General features: G+C 45.1%; 2 protein-coding genes across 2 annotated transcripts; one reads left to right on the top strand and one right to left on the bottom strand.

The window, feature by feature from the left end:
* The first annotated feature begins 1,988 nt into the window (after positions 1-1,988).
* On the top strand, positions 1,989-8,952 carry LOC124683105 (callose synthase 7-like). Its single transcript, XM_047217683.1, has 3 exons — positions 1,989-2,117; positions 2,209-2,337; positions 8,465-8,952. The coding sequence occupies exons 1-3, from the start codon at positions 2,055-2,057 to the stop codon at positions 8,576-8,578; spliced, it is 306 nt and encodes a 101-aa protein (XP_047073639.1). The 5' UTR covers positions 1,989-2,054; the 3' UTR covers positions 8,579-8,952.
* Positions 8,953-10,845: 1,893 nt separating this feature from the next.
* Positions 10,846-12,001, bottom strand: LOC124682585. Its single transcript, XM_047217241.1, has 3 exons — positions 11,639-12,001; positions 11,350-11,528; positions 10,846-11,236 (listed from the first exon to the last, which is right to left on the bottom strand). Exons 1-3 carry the CDS (start codon positions 11,919-11,921, stop codon positions 11,117-11,119), a joined length of 582 nt encoding a protein of 193 aa, XP_047073197.1. The 5' UTR covers positions 11,922-12,001; the 3' UTR covers positions 10,846-11,116.
* Positions 12,002-14,543: the final 2,542 nt, after the last annotated feature.

Below are 14,543 nucleotides of genomic sequence, written 5' to 3'. Positions count from 1 at the left end.
AGTTACGAGCTTGTATTACTTCTTTGAGTCGTAGCATCACTGTTATGTTACCGATTCTCTCACTGTAGTCTCTCGAGCTCTAGGTTCGGCTTATGTCAGATGAAGATGAGGTATTTGTCTAACCCTGATCCCGGAGGTGCCACAACGGCAGTGCTCCAACTGAGGCCCAACAATGCATCGGCACCGTTAACTTTTGCAGCACGACAAAAAAACCGTAGGCCACCCATATATACGGCTTGCGCGAGACCCGGTCGTGCGCGTCGCAAACCTCACCTACTCGCGGGCAGCCCACTAGCCGCTGAAATTTTCCTACCCACCGCTACCTCCCCGCCACCACAACCCTTCCGCTTTGCTCGCAGATCTAGCCGGTCCCGCCTCTGCCGACTCCCGTCGATCCTTTTGCGCCGACTCGAAGATGCCTTCGCATGTGGTTGACCGAAAATTTCGCAGCGAAAATCACCGCCAGTGGTGAGCGTTGCTGGCCTGGAACCTTTGATTCGATGAAGAAAGCCACACGCGTACGCTGCTGCCTCATGGAGGTTCGACCGGCCGTTCTGGGACATGAATTTCCCGAAAATTTGGTCCCGGGGTTAGGCGGAGATGTTGGCGCTGTAGCCGTCGGCGCCACCAAAGGGTGCATCAGCGGCTCTCCGTTGCAGAGGCAGAAGAGCGCTATAGCTGACTGGAGGAGAGTCCACCCCTTAGGCATGGAGTATGAAAACAACTTCTAGGCGCAGAAGAAGGTGGAGAGGAGGACGACGGGGTTGGCAAAGAGGAAGTCTTTCGCGGAGGCGGAGTATGCCGATCCATCGACTATGGCTTCCGACGATTGGCTTGACGTGCTCGACACAGCGGAAGAGAACACGGACAACAACAAAGATCTATTAGGTTCTACTTCGTGTTTCGTGTCTATATCTGTTTTAGTATGAGTGAGTTTGTGCGTGTGCTGAATTTTTCGGAAAGTACTGTCAAGGATCAATTTCAGTATATTTGTGCTGCCCAAAAGTACAACATCTGCATTCTTTTGGACATCTGAATCGACAACAGTGACCGGCTCTATACATCGTAAACGTGAAATGCGGCACCGCAGTATGCCGTTGGAGATGCTGTAATACGGACAGGTAAAATCTGAATATTATGGAGTTATACGGAGTACTGTACTTAATACATCTTGTGAGTACTGTATTACATGGAGTATATAAGAGGAGTGACCGTATAAAATGAACACTCAACCCCACGGCCCCACCATAATCCTCACTCTGTCCCGCTCATCCTCCTCCCCTTCCCATTTCTCCTCGCCGTCGCCGCCGGCGAAAAGGAAGCTCACGCCCCTGCCTCCCTGCTGCTGGCCTCGACTTCTTCTCCCTCCCGGAAGCTGGCCTCGACGACTTCCGATCGAGCAAACCGACCACGAGCCCCACCGCCCCGGCGACGTCCGGCGCCCCCTCACCTGCGTCCTCACCGCCCCAGGGTGGTCCTGCCTGCGCCCCCTCCCCGTTCTCCCCGCATAGTCTTCACCGGACTCGCGGCCACAGCTACCGTGCGTTCGAGGGCTCCACGGCGCCAGCCTCCTCCGGCGGTACAAACAACTCTCTGCTTCCTGATTTCATGCTGCTTAGAGATAAATGCCCCATCTGCTATGCATTACTCGAACATTTATTCTTGTGTTGGATCTAATTTATCACTTGCTTGCCTGTTCTGATAATTGATAACATTGTAAGATATTCCAATTTCTAGCTAGATAGTACTAAAACACTTGATTTCTGCCTTTTCTGGCAACTCTTCCATGGTGTCTCTCTAAAAGGCATTTTATTGATAACATCAACACAATTATTATTGTTATAGGTGTCTCTGGTTTTGTTAGCTTCAAAACATGTTGACTTAATTGTCCCTGGCTATACTCATCTTCAAAGGGGCACAGCCTGTTTTGCTGCCACATCTTCTCTTCTCTTATCCTAAATCCTTTTGTCCTGATGGCAGGCAGAGTGACGTTTTCTTTTGAAGAAAATGGATTATCTAAAATTGGAGTTACTTATATTATTTTTTTCTATTCAATGACGCAAAGGAGATTCAGCAATTTTCCTGGTTCTTCTGAAGCAGTTCTGGAACTCCCGGAGGTTAGTTATATTTTGTTTCCTCCCACTGTTTCTACTATTTATGAAAATTCGCAGCAAGTTTATGATCACATTTGTGCTGTAAATGGTGTAGATAAAAAGTGCTAGTGATGCAATACGGAACATAGATGTTCTTCCAAAGCCACACCTGTCCTCAGTGCACAGGGAAGGAAAATCTATCCAGGATTTACTTGACTGTCTTTCCCTAGCACTTGGATTTCAGGTAAATGGTTGCTTGCCCATTTATGTTCTGATATAACACGTCTCCAAATTAGTATGCCTGGGTGCTTATGCTACATATTCCACCATGTAAGGATCAAAACATTTCCTCTTTAATGCGATTAAGGGGGACATACAGAAAACACACAGGTGTACCCATCTATCTGTAGGCTGCTCTTAATACACTCTTAGATTTGCCAAGTTGTTACGTTTAGGCTACACTCGAGAGAAATAGCTTTTAGGCACCCGAGAGAGGTAGATTTACCCTAGGGTCATTTCTTGTCAAGACGATGTCGACTTGAGTGATAAAAAGTGAAGCTTGGAAGCTTAATCTTGTGATTTGGAGCCTTACCTGCAGCCTCCCTGCTATTGTTTCGTTAGGCTCCAAATCAACAAGACTTAAATTAGTTGTACCTCCCTTTCAAATTTTTAGATTTTATAAATTGACGAGGCGTGAATTACCAGAAGGCGGATAAGGGCCCTTTTTTTTTTCCTTTTTGAAGCATACACCTACTTAAGCATAAACTAAAGACATAGCAAAAAAAAAGTACAGATTTAAAATAGTTAAGAGAAGCCCCCGCATCTTCCATTAGTATCCCAAAGGCTCCTGGTTCTGCAAGAGATAGAGGCATCTTGCGTGCCCTCAGGCAATCTTGTTACCGCCAGTGAAGTTTTCCAGCGGTGCCATGATTCCGATATTGATGTCAACGGTAGCATTCATGCAAGAGTGAAGAATTGCAATACTGAAGCACCAACAAAAATTAACAAGAACTAGAATGAGAGTGAATCGCTTGTGATCACGCAAGCTTCACGAGGTGGAGGCAATTTAGTCATGTTCGATCATAATGATAACGATGTATATTGCGATGTTTAACTAACATTATCCATCTGGTGGGGATACATGTTCTGACACACGGGACGAACCACAGATTGATTGAATGACCCTAATAAGGACTAAACGTGGTACTTGTATCATGTAAAGAGTACAAAGGTACCCTTCCAGGGAGTAAAGAAGAGAAGTACAACATAGTACATTCTTACATTTATTGATGATTCCCACTGATATCTAGAACCTGATCATAGTTTGAAGACTGAAATTACTTAACATGTCAACAATTCCGTATGTAGTCAGATCAATTAGTGAGGCAGTAATTAGACTGCAAAGAATATCGTGATTCAAAGCACGCCTGGTCTTAGTTAATCAGGTCAACTATACATAAACATCAATCATACTCAACAATAAAATCTCAGTACAATATTTGGAATATAGTGAAGACAAAATAAGGAATCTCATTACAATCCTGACGTAGAGTCTCAAGCCTTGTTGTATTCCTCCTGTAGTAGTCTCAAACATCGTGCACATGAAGTCACAACAAGGATCCTTGTGTTGTTGTAGACTTGCTTGGTAACAAGCTAGGAGACCAGGATCGATCAAACGGAGTCTCCTTCCTTTTTTTTTCTTTTTTGCATGGCGGAGTCGACTTCACTCAAAACAACTCATCCGCTTTGCTCAACCTGTCTCCAGTGGAGCATCACCTGCTAGGTCGATCGATTGAAGCTAGTATTTTTTTCTCTCTTAACAAAAGTGCTCGCCCAAATGGCATCGCCCTAGCAAACGTGCAGTTGATTGATCACCACTTCATGGTCAATCGATATCCTCACATACCAGAAAAAATCAGATATTTCTTTCAGAAAAAAAAGAATGGTTGAGCTAGTTAATCAACTAAACGGTTAATTACCAACTGTTGGGAATTTCAGCAAGACTTTGGCTCTTTTTTTTTTGGATATTCAGATCATAGATCAAAATAATGCACATATAGAATTCAACTACCATCACATCTTTACAAGCATAATCAGAGACGAATGCAAGTTAAGAATAAATTACAAACTTCTGGCAAAGGAGGTAATTACCACACTATTACAAGTTCTGGTCTCGACATTACAAGAATGATGTCACAGATCAACTACTAATGAATATTACAAGATCTGGAACACTAGCACAGCAGCAGCAGTACCGCAAGGAGCCGGAACAGCGAGGGAGTAGATGGCCATTGGCCTCCTTTGTGCATGGTTGCAACTGCACAAATGACAATAATGAATTGAGCCATCTGGTGTGAGCTGCAACACATTAAAGAAGGTAGTACCCTTCTAGGGAGTAATACAACGTTGTAGATTCTCACCTTTATTAATGATCCCCATTAATATTTAGAGCCTGATCAAAGTGTGAAGACTGAAAGGAATTTGCCTGTTAATAATTCCATACGTAGTCAGTGGTGAGACAATAATTAGACTCCAAGGAATATCGATATTTCACGTACTTGTGTTGTTAGTTAATCAGGTCAACTATACTGAAACATTAACACTAGTCAACATATCTCTGTTCAATATTTGAAATAAAGCGAGACAAACAGCTTAGCTATACCTGGTGGAGCTCAGCTTTTTTGTCGTGTGCACTTTTATGATACTTTTCCTTTGTCTGTTCCTCCTCAATAGCAGTGGTGACATGGTCTTCAGTAGCATTGCCAAATACTGCATCAATATCAGCAGCACTGATTTTCTGAGCAGAAACTTTTGGATCTTGGGCCATGCATTTCGTTAATTCTCTCTGGAAATAAAGATGGTTATCAGTAAGGACACAACATGAGAAAATAAGCATGAACAAGCCCAATCCAGACAGAAACAAACCCATAGCAGTGATCTTGCAAGCGTCAGGATGACTTGTCGGTAATCCAAGACAGAACGCTCGACAAAGGTAAGCCATTCCTCCTGGATTTCAAAAATAATCATGGCAGACTGCAATGCACAGCTCAATTGTTAGACAAGAGCTGGATGAAATCAACTATCGTGCAGAATAAGTACTCACAAGGAGGAAATACTAATAAGTCCAAATTTACCTTAGTGCCAGATGTATCTGTAGGCAACTTCGTCAACTTTTTCTTGATGATCCCGAGAAATTTAATTCCAGTCTTGCATTTCTCTTCCCTCATTTCAGCAAACGGCTTCGGTGCTACTATCTTTGTGTTAGGTCCACAGAACATCCATTTGAATATATCGTTCCTCGGTTTGAAGCGCATGATGTCATGCTGGTCGGGGTCTTGACCAAAAGTTACACCACCAAAAGAACCATCGCCCTCTAGCACGTGTTTAGGGTCTAAAATCGACTTAAGCCTTGGGAAGACTTCCTTTTTGTGCTTGCTGCACAAGTGATCCAGCAACGAAGCAGTGTCGGTGTGCTTCATGGAATCATTACAAAAGGGGCAAACCCAGAACCTCCAAGACTTGTGTTCCTTTAAAAAGCTTAGCGCAGCCGATACGGTAAATGTAGCAGGCGAGGACGAGTCGACCTTGTTGTATTCCTCCTGGAGAGTCTCGAGCCTCACGCTCATGAAGTCGCTGCGCCTCTCGGCGGTCATGGAATTGTTCCAATAATCTTCGGCCAACCCAAGGATCTTAACAACCAGTTCTCGCAACATCCCGGAGAGCGAGACCAGCCTCGCGCTAGGATCAGCCCCGCTGATGGATCCAGGAGGGATGCAATCTTCATCGGGGTCATGAGGAATCTTCAGGTCGAGCGCCCGGCTGCACTCTCTTTCCGCGGCGTCGTACTCTCCCAGGAGGAACAGTAGTTTTGCACGGAATACAGCGATCGAGGCCGAGTTGGGGAAGCTCTGTGCCGCACGGTCCATGGAGGCAAGCGGACGTCGCAGGCAAGCTCTTTTGTCGCTGGCCGCGTCAAGGCCACGGAAGAACTGCAGGTCCATGTATGCCTCGAGGAGCTGCGCCCGAGCCGAGCCCGGGAAGCACTCAGCGACGTGCTTGGCATGCGGCCGCGCCGCGTGCGCGCCGTCGCTCCTGAAGATGTGGAGCACACGATCGACTTCGGCAGCGATCCTCAGAAGGTCGAGGGCTCTCTGCGCCCTGGCCCTAGCCCACATCAACCTCTGGTCCATGCTGGTGGCCTCAGGGCCGTACAAGCCGTACGCCAAATTGTGCTTGGCCGGGTCGACGGGGGCAGAGATGGCCAGCGCGCGGCAATACTCGACCTCCGCCTCGCGGTGCAGGGATGACTGTGCGAGGGTGTCGCCGAGCGCGGTGGCGATGTCGACGCAATGGGGGACGAGTCGCTTGGCGGTGGAGAGCCTGCTGCGGGCGGTGTTGAGGTGCGCGTCGGCCATGTCCTGCTCCGCGCTGGCAGCGGCGTCTCTGCGGGCGCGGATGGCGGCGGCAAGGTGGAGAACCCCTGCAAGGCGTTGCGCGAGAGCCGATGTCGGATGGTCGACAGCGAGCGCATCGGCTCGCTGCAGCGCGGCTGCGTGTTGGCCCTGGTTGTCCTGCAGCAGCACCTCCCTGGCCACCTTCCTCACGTTTAAGGCGCCAGATTTTCCCATCGACAGGGTCACAGAGACGCCCTAAAGTGTCGAGGAAGAGCGCGTTGTCTACAAATTAACCGGAGACGGCGGTAGCAATTCTCGGCGAGATACCGAGATCGAACAAAGGGCCTCGTTGCGGCGGCTGCTGTTGCTTGCGTTTAGAATAGACACTACTACACGACTAAACTAGGTAACTTAGGGAGCTTTGAGATTGGTGCATCGGGTGACGTGGTACGATCTGGGAAGGGGCATAAGATGGTAGGAAGTGAGGCCCGGTCCCATAGAATTTGTATCCCTTCCCTAGGCCCATCAATCCATCGATCGAACCAAAAGCTAGCTCTGTCCCCGTTTTCAATCTTGCACGTCATCGCCGCCTGGAACATATCCTCACCTTCACGATCACGGGATAGCTTGAACTCCAGCTCTTTCCAAGGCCACAGGGTCCCAACCCTTTCAAATCAGTGCCAAGCGCTTCATTGATCATCTTGAAATTAAGAATCATGAGGTCACCATACTGAGTTGTTGATGCACACCTGCTTCCATGCCACCAAACAGTTGCCGCCCTTTGTATCCTCTGATTCAAGCCAAGAGAATGATCTTCAGATTTTTGTTGATGCACTTGAACACCCATAGTGGTAAATCGAGTGAGAGCATGTCTACATGGCGACTGCTGATATAACAGACTTCGCCAAAATCGACCGACCACTCTGAGTTAGCAGCCAAGTTTTCCATGTGGCCAATCTTCTGGCAATTTTGTCAATTAACCCTTATAGTTCTGCTTTAGTCAGGGAGGTGAGTGATAGCGGCAGGCCCAAATAAGATCAAGGGAAGATGCGGCGATAGCAGCAGACCCAAATCAATTTCGCCACAAGAAATGGGGGCAATAGAGCATTTTTTAAAATTGCACACTTGACCAAACAAATCTAATAAAGCCTTTGCAGCTTAGAGGTGATCTTGTAGCTGGCACTGAAGCTTAGGGGTTGATCATCTTCTCTTGCCATTTTCAGTAAGTTACAGCACTGCTTGCAGGAGAATCAATGCATATCGGCATATGTTGGAGGTATTTGAACAAATGCATCTGACAGTTTACCTACCGAGGTTAGGACTTCTAGCACCATTAGTGTAGTTCTGGGGAGGTGAAATTGGGTTAGCGAGATAGTGGTTTACTATCCTAGCAACATGGTCAGTCAGATGAGCTGCAAGTGTTTTTTTGTTACGTTCACACATAACATGATTACAAGCTGGGGTTGTTGAGTGGATTATTTTGTGTAGTACATTTGTAGAGTACATCTTTCTTACTTGATATTGACCGACAGGTTGCTGCCAAGGCTATCTAGAATTCTAGATGTGGACATGCTAAAAAGATTGGACTATTAACCTTGGGTGGCACCTAAGTTACATATAGAAACTTCCTTTTCTACCTTTCCTCTGCAGCATACTTAACTACTTGAAGTAGACATCGTTGGAAAAACAAAAGAATAACCATGTGTTTCCTTCTGGTTAACCGTATCTGTTGCTGGTCTAGTCCTGAAGGTTGAAGCTCTTTGAATTAATTGTCAAACATGTTGACCTCGGGTGGCACCTAGGTTACAGGTAGATAATTTTTTCTACCTGTCCTTCGAGTCATCATCGCTGGAAAATAATAACCATGTGTTTCCTTCTGCTTAACCATATGGTCTAGTCTGAAGCTCTTTGAATTAATTGGCATACATGTTATTTTTCACATGTGTTCAGTTTTCTTTGTTTTTTACTCTTGTGCAGCTCTCATATGTTAAATTGGAAGCAGCTCTGTTTGATCTCTTGGAAAGATTTGGTGTAACTTACAAATGGTCCTTTCAGCTTATGCTGTTTCTTATGTTTTGGAAAGCATTGTAATAAGACAGCAAAGTTTCAGTTGTCCACGGTCAAGCAATCTACTGGTCAAGCTGTGTGTTCTAATGCAGTTCAATGTAAATACCTGTTGCAAGACTGGATATCAATAGCCACGACCTTTCAAAGTGGGCAGCTTTAGACTATAGGTGAGATAAACCATGATCTTTCAAAGTGGGCAGCTTTAGACTGGAGGTGAGATAACCATGATCTTTCAAAGTGGTGGAAAATAACAAGCGCTACTGCCTGAATTTATTCACCGAAGTGGGCTTACTCCTTAGTTCATACGAAACCTCTAATCTTGTTGGAGCAGCGTTGAATCAACTATTTTTCTTGAAAAATCATTTTTTTGGGTAAATATATATTTACTGTTTTTTTCAGTTCCATGTTTTTAACAGCCTTGGTGTTTATACAGTTTTAATTGAAAGATCGGATGGTCAAAAGCATCAGAATTGGACTCCAAAATGATGCTGAAAATGCTATCGTGCCTATTGAGCTTGTTCTTTTACTCTAGTAAGGCAAAACTACTACTTTTATAGTTTCTCGCCTTGTACTGTACCTTTGAAAGTTGAGCACACTGGTCTTGAGACACTTGTACTTCTTTCTTGACATGACCCCTTCCTAAACAGGATATACAATTATACATACGCATGTACAGGTCTTCAGCCGGCCTACCTATATATTTCCCATTTGATATGGGTCTTGAAATATGCCGGCCTAATTATGAAATCGAGCTGTTGGTAGTACTTGATGCTACGCGTGATGTATCATCAAAACTGTGTTCCAGTTTATACTACATTTTGAAGGATTCCTGATGATTAAACACAAATGGATGTGCAGTGGTCAGTATTCTAGAAGAAGAAAAAATAAAGATGTGTAGTAGTCAAAGTATTGTTCACGTCCTGTCAAAAGAAATGAGAGGTCGTTTGGAAGCCAGGTTTTCATTTCGTTTGTAGCATTTTGAAATGAATACATGTATTCATTTCATTTATATTGTAATTTTAGAAATGGAAACTTGTTTGGTTGTCACAGGAATTGCAAATGATAGCAGAATTCAATATTGAATTTGTAAATGGCTTCCATAGCGAAACGCAAATGACAGGTTTCACCGTGGAATTGTGTTTACCCATGGTATCATTTTGCTAGATTTCCTAAATAAAATGACAGCCCAATTCTGTGGCAACCAAACAGTCCACCTATGAAATTCCAAAATGAATTCCAGGATTCCAGGCCCAAATGATGGATACCAAACGACTTCTGAAAGAAATTAGTGTTAGCGGCGTACCCATGATTTTGCTATGCCGGCCTAATTTGTGAACTCGAGCTGTTGGTAGCACGTATGCACTATCAAAGCATGTTTCCATATTATACTAGTACATTTTGAAAGATTCTTGACTGATAAATAAATCTGGTAGTCAAAGTATTGTTTTCCCCGTCCTGTCAAAAGAAATGAAAGAAAGAAAGCAGTGTTTGCGGCTTACGCATCATTTTGCTATCATTGGATTGATATCGACTCGCTTGTCTAAGAAGAGAAATTGTGATAGCTGAAAACTGAAGCTTAGCACGACTTGTGATCAGTCCCTCTCCCTTCCCTAATTCCTGCAAAGCGACTATTTTCTACTAATCTTGAAAGTTTAGACTTTCCTCAACCATGATGCACTCTTTTGCCCTTTTCCATCACGCAAGCGGCGAGCACACCGTGATCAGTGATGACAGTGCCTTTTCAGGCTTTTTTTTTTTCCTGCCCAATGCCCATCATCACTTAACACGCATGAACCCCGTTACTCTAGTTAGCCAAAGCATCCATCAGCCATGCGCGTCAATCAATAATACTCCGTAGTGAGTACGTACATTATAAGGTTCGATCTGAAGAGTCAATTCAAGCAACAAGAAAAGCAATTAGCCGCTGCACAAATCGCATTATTTCCACATAAATAAAAGTTAGAAAGCACATTCGGACGGATACCCTTCCTTCCACAAATAATAAAACTATAACATGCAGAATCTCTACAGTTCATCGCACATGATAGATCGATCACCTGGATGCCGCCCTGACCTCCTGTCAGTACGGACCCGGATCTGTTCTGAAGAATCGCATGTTCGGTACAGTTCCTCGCTACAGCATCACTGCAGTGGTTGGATGGAGCAGGTGATCTTGCTGGCCAATGCTCGAGACAAGATCCACCTCTGCAGATGTCCTCAGCACCTGACAGATGCTGTGCGACTCGGATTCTCAGGGTGGATGCACGGATCACACTCGATCTCATAGTAGATTTCAGTTCTCACTTGTCTGACTCGGCCAAAGTACTGTGCTGTACAGTAAGAATCGAGCCTTTCTTTTTTTCAAAAAACAGACGGAATGAAACAGTGTCAAAAGGCGATGTATGTTTCGCACATTGAGATCACTGTTTCAACTGACGACTAACACGGACAGAGCAACCTTTTTGGTGGTAGCATATCGCTCCTCTTCCTCTAATGTACATTTCTAGCTCCAAACTCCAAACCTTTCCTATTCTAATAATCCACCATAAAAGTGCGTCGCGGTCAGATCGACAGTTCAGTGATGCTCTGCAATGACGGCCGCCAGTGCCGGCCTCTCCCGGCGCCGCCGCCGCCGCCGCCGGTGACGCTCCGGTGCCGGTCTTTCTCCAGCCGCCTCCGTTCCTGGACCAAGAAGCGAATAGACAGATGAGCGGTTGCCATTGTGATATGCATAGGAGAAGCCTGTCCCTAAAAAAGAAAAAGAAGGAGAAACCTGTCAAGCGTCTAGTAATTACCTGGTGATCGGTGGGCTGTCTCTGTTCGTCGTTGGCTTCGGTGGCGGCGTCGCTCCTCGGCCTCGGCGGCTGACGCCGCCGGTGTAGCCGCGGCCGCTGCTGCTGCTGCTGCTGCTCGATTACCTCGTCGCAGGCACGCATCTTCTCCTGCCTCCTCGCCTGCACTGCCTTTGTCACCTCTGCACGCATCAACAGCCAGATTGATTAATCTCCATGTGCCAGTAATACGAGGGGGATCGAAACGTGCAAGAACAGAGGAATCCAATATGCATGGACAGAGGGCACGAACCTTGGGAGGTGATCAGGCGGTAGACCTGGCCGAGAAGAAGCGTGTCCTTGGGCTTGAGGAGCTTCACTTTCGTGATCCTGGCGCCTCCTCCTCCGGCGACGGCGGGGTCGGTCTTGGCGTCACCGCCACCGGAGACGTGCAGGACAACGAGGGCGACGTAGTGCCCGGGATTCTTCCGCATGACGTCGGCCGCGGTGGCCGGCCAGTAGAGGCGCTCGACCTTGCCGTCGCCCGGGTGCTGGATCACCACGGCCGCCGCGTCCGCCGCCTGGCAGTTGCCCATTTTCCTCTGGTCACACGGCGGCTTATCGATCCGTTGCTCGTGGCGGCGGGCTGCCCGAGTCCTCCTCCGGACCGTGAGTTGTTGCGTCTGTATTCTGAGTTCTGTGAGAAGGACGGGGCGGGCTGGGGTTATTATATGGAGCCGAGAGGGAGAGCTGGAGCTGCTGAGTGTCATTAGCGAGGTGGTTAACGAGTTCTTAATCTGCTTGTGGACGTGTAATGTTGGTTGTTGCTAGGCGCTGATAAAGGAAGGAGTCAACTTGTTAATTAGGGGATCTCTGGAGTCTGGACATTGTGCTTGTCCTCTTATCCGGCCATGTCGTGGACGTGCCATATGTCGACAATTTGGGAGTTCATATGTGTAGCTGGACAGGCTCCCTGCAGGCCGCGACCAGTTATACCAACTGGATTGTGAAAGGATCGCCACATGCAAATTTGTATTCGGTTTCGAACAGAAAACGTGTAGCCGTTGTAGATTTGATTGAGGGCAGGTTGTAGGTTTTGTTGGATAAATGTTAGGTAGAATATGTCTATGGATTACTCCATATATATGTTTTTAAAACTTTTTCCAGAACTGTCAGTGGGTAATACACTCCATAAAACTTAATTATTGGTATCATATCTAAACAATTCTTGATGCTATAGTTTTTGTAGCATATAATTCATTTGATCGAGTTGATGTCATTTCTTTCTTAAAATAAGTGTGGACCTGAAGAACTAAATGGAGGGAGTAGGGAGATTTCCCAAGCAAGTTTATCTATATACGCTCTAATAATTCGCGAAAATATCACGCACCAACGACAATATGCAACAGGTCCTCGTGGTCACCTGGCGACAAGTAGGAAAAGGAAATGGGATCACTCCATACATATACAAGGGAGGGTCAAATCTGAACTTCACCGACCTAATTGGTCAAGCTACACCTAGACAGCTATAAAGATACCACCTACCGGACGACGAGGATATGAGAGATCATAAAAGACTTGTTGTGCAAGACATGGAACTTTTGACCTGAATCCACAAGACCTACACCTATAAACATAGAAGGACACAACATAAGATGGAACTAGACTCTCCGCGCTTGAAGCAACTCGCCAGATAAGCAAAACCCTAGATTATTCCCGTCTCACCGAGTTCCTTGTCTAAGATTTATTGAGGTACATCTTTGTAATCTTATACTTGCGATTTTCAAATCAAATGTATGAAGGAAAAATAGGTGTTGATCCTCTACATGTTGGCCCAAGCCAACCCCTACCGAACAAATGAACATACTTTCGACCGTTTGAAAGTGACATTGCCGAGTAACCTAAAAAAACTATTCTTGACAAAACGAGTTGGAGCTTGCATTATGGCATTATGACAATAAGACGAGCCGTCTGAGACGTTTGTATTGGAGTTCCAAGATAGATACTTCACCGCCAAGCCAAAAGTTGCTACCATGTCTCCAAGCTTAGGAATGAAAGGCAGTGAACCGTAAAGTACCATATTTTCTGAATTTTCAATTCTTTTGGAAACACAACGGACTTTTTTTTTATGATCATGATGTTTTCACATTTTCTTATGATATTTTCTCCCGTGACTTCCAGTGACCCTAATAAATTGTAGCATATTGTCTTTTTCATGTGATGAAACCTATTTAACTTTAAAATTCATACTCGCTTCCCTAGTTAGCTCAATACGTGGGACCAACCTACACGATAAAATTGGCTACGATTTATGCTAAAGATGTCAAAGGGAAGTGGAAAGGGGTTTGACCCAAGAAGGTGAGGTGGAAAATGTGACAAATGAGTTAGTCCCGCTGCTAATTCTATTATAATGCGAAAAATAAAACGAATAACGAAAAAAGCAAACCATATGGGACACAAAGATTTTAACGTGAAAAACCTCTCCAACAAAGAGAGTAAAAAACCCACGGGCGCCATCCAGCAAAACTTCATTATATCATTGTGTTTACACAACGTTGTAGATTTTTGTAAATAATCGATAAACCCTAGCCAACACGTACAAGATGCATTTATAGATCGGCTTGGGCCAAGAGGAGCGGAGTATGAAATTTTTATATGAATTTGAATCACAACATAACAAAGTCTAACCTAACGCACGTTACATGAATATCAACATGTATGGTGTTGGCACATAGCTTCCATGCATGCATGCAATATAACATTGAGTTGGTAGGTACTCACTCCATTTCATAACTCTTGTCATGGTTTTAGTTCGAATTTAATTAAAACCGTGATAAGAATTATGAAACGGCGGGAGTAGTATGCAATATATCTTTGACAATATCTTTGTATGGCAGTCAACTAACATTACATGCTTGCTATACCTCTAGGTATTTGAGAAAAGAAATAGTTAGGTTTACATGGTTTAACCCCTCATAACATTGCTCGACTCACTTGGCCACGCTATCTTAAATTTCTTCTCCACCGCATTCGTTCAATTTTGACCAGACGACTGAGAAATCACGATTAACGGGACTCACCAGAAATTTTACTAGGGAAGATATAGGTGACATATATAAATATAATCCGAGCTATTCAGTCCATCACTATATATGACACCATGGAGGGTCCATGCATGCTCCTTGGGTTTCGTGAGAGAAGTCCATGTCCATAATGTC

Source organism: Lolium rigidum, chromosome 1, assembly GCF_022539505.1.
Source record: "Lolium rigidum isolate FL_2022 chromosome 1, APGP_CSIRO_Lrig_0.1, whole genome shotgun sequence".
Taxonomy (NCBI): domain Eukaryota; kingdom Viridiplantae; phylum Streptophyta; class Magnoliopsida; order Poales; family Poaceae; genus Lolium; species Lolium rigidum.
This window is presented reverse-complemented; position numbering and strand designations above follow the sequence as displayed.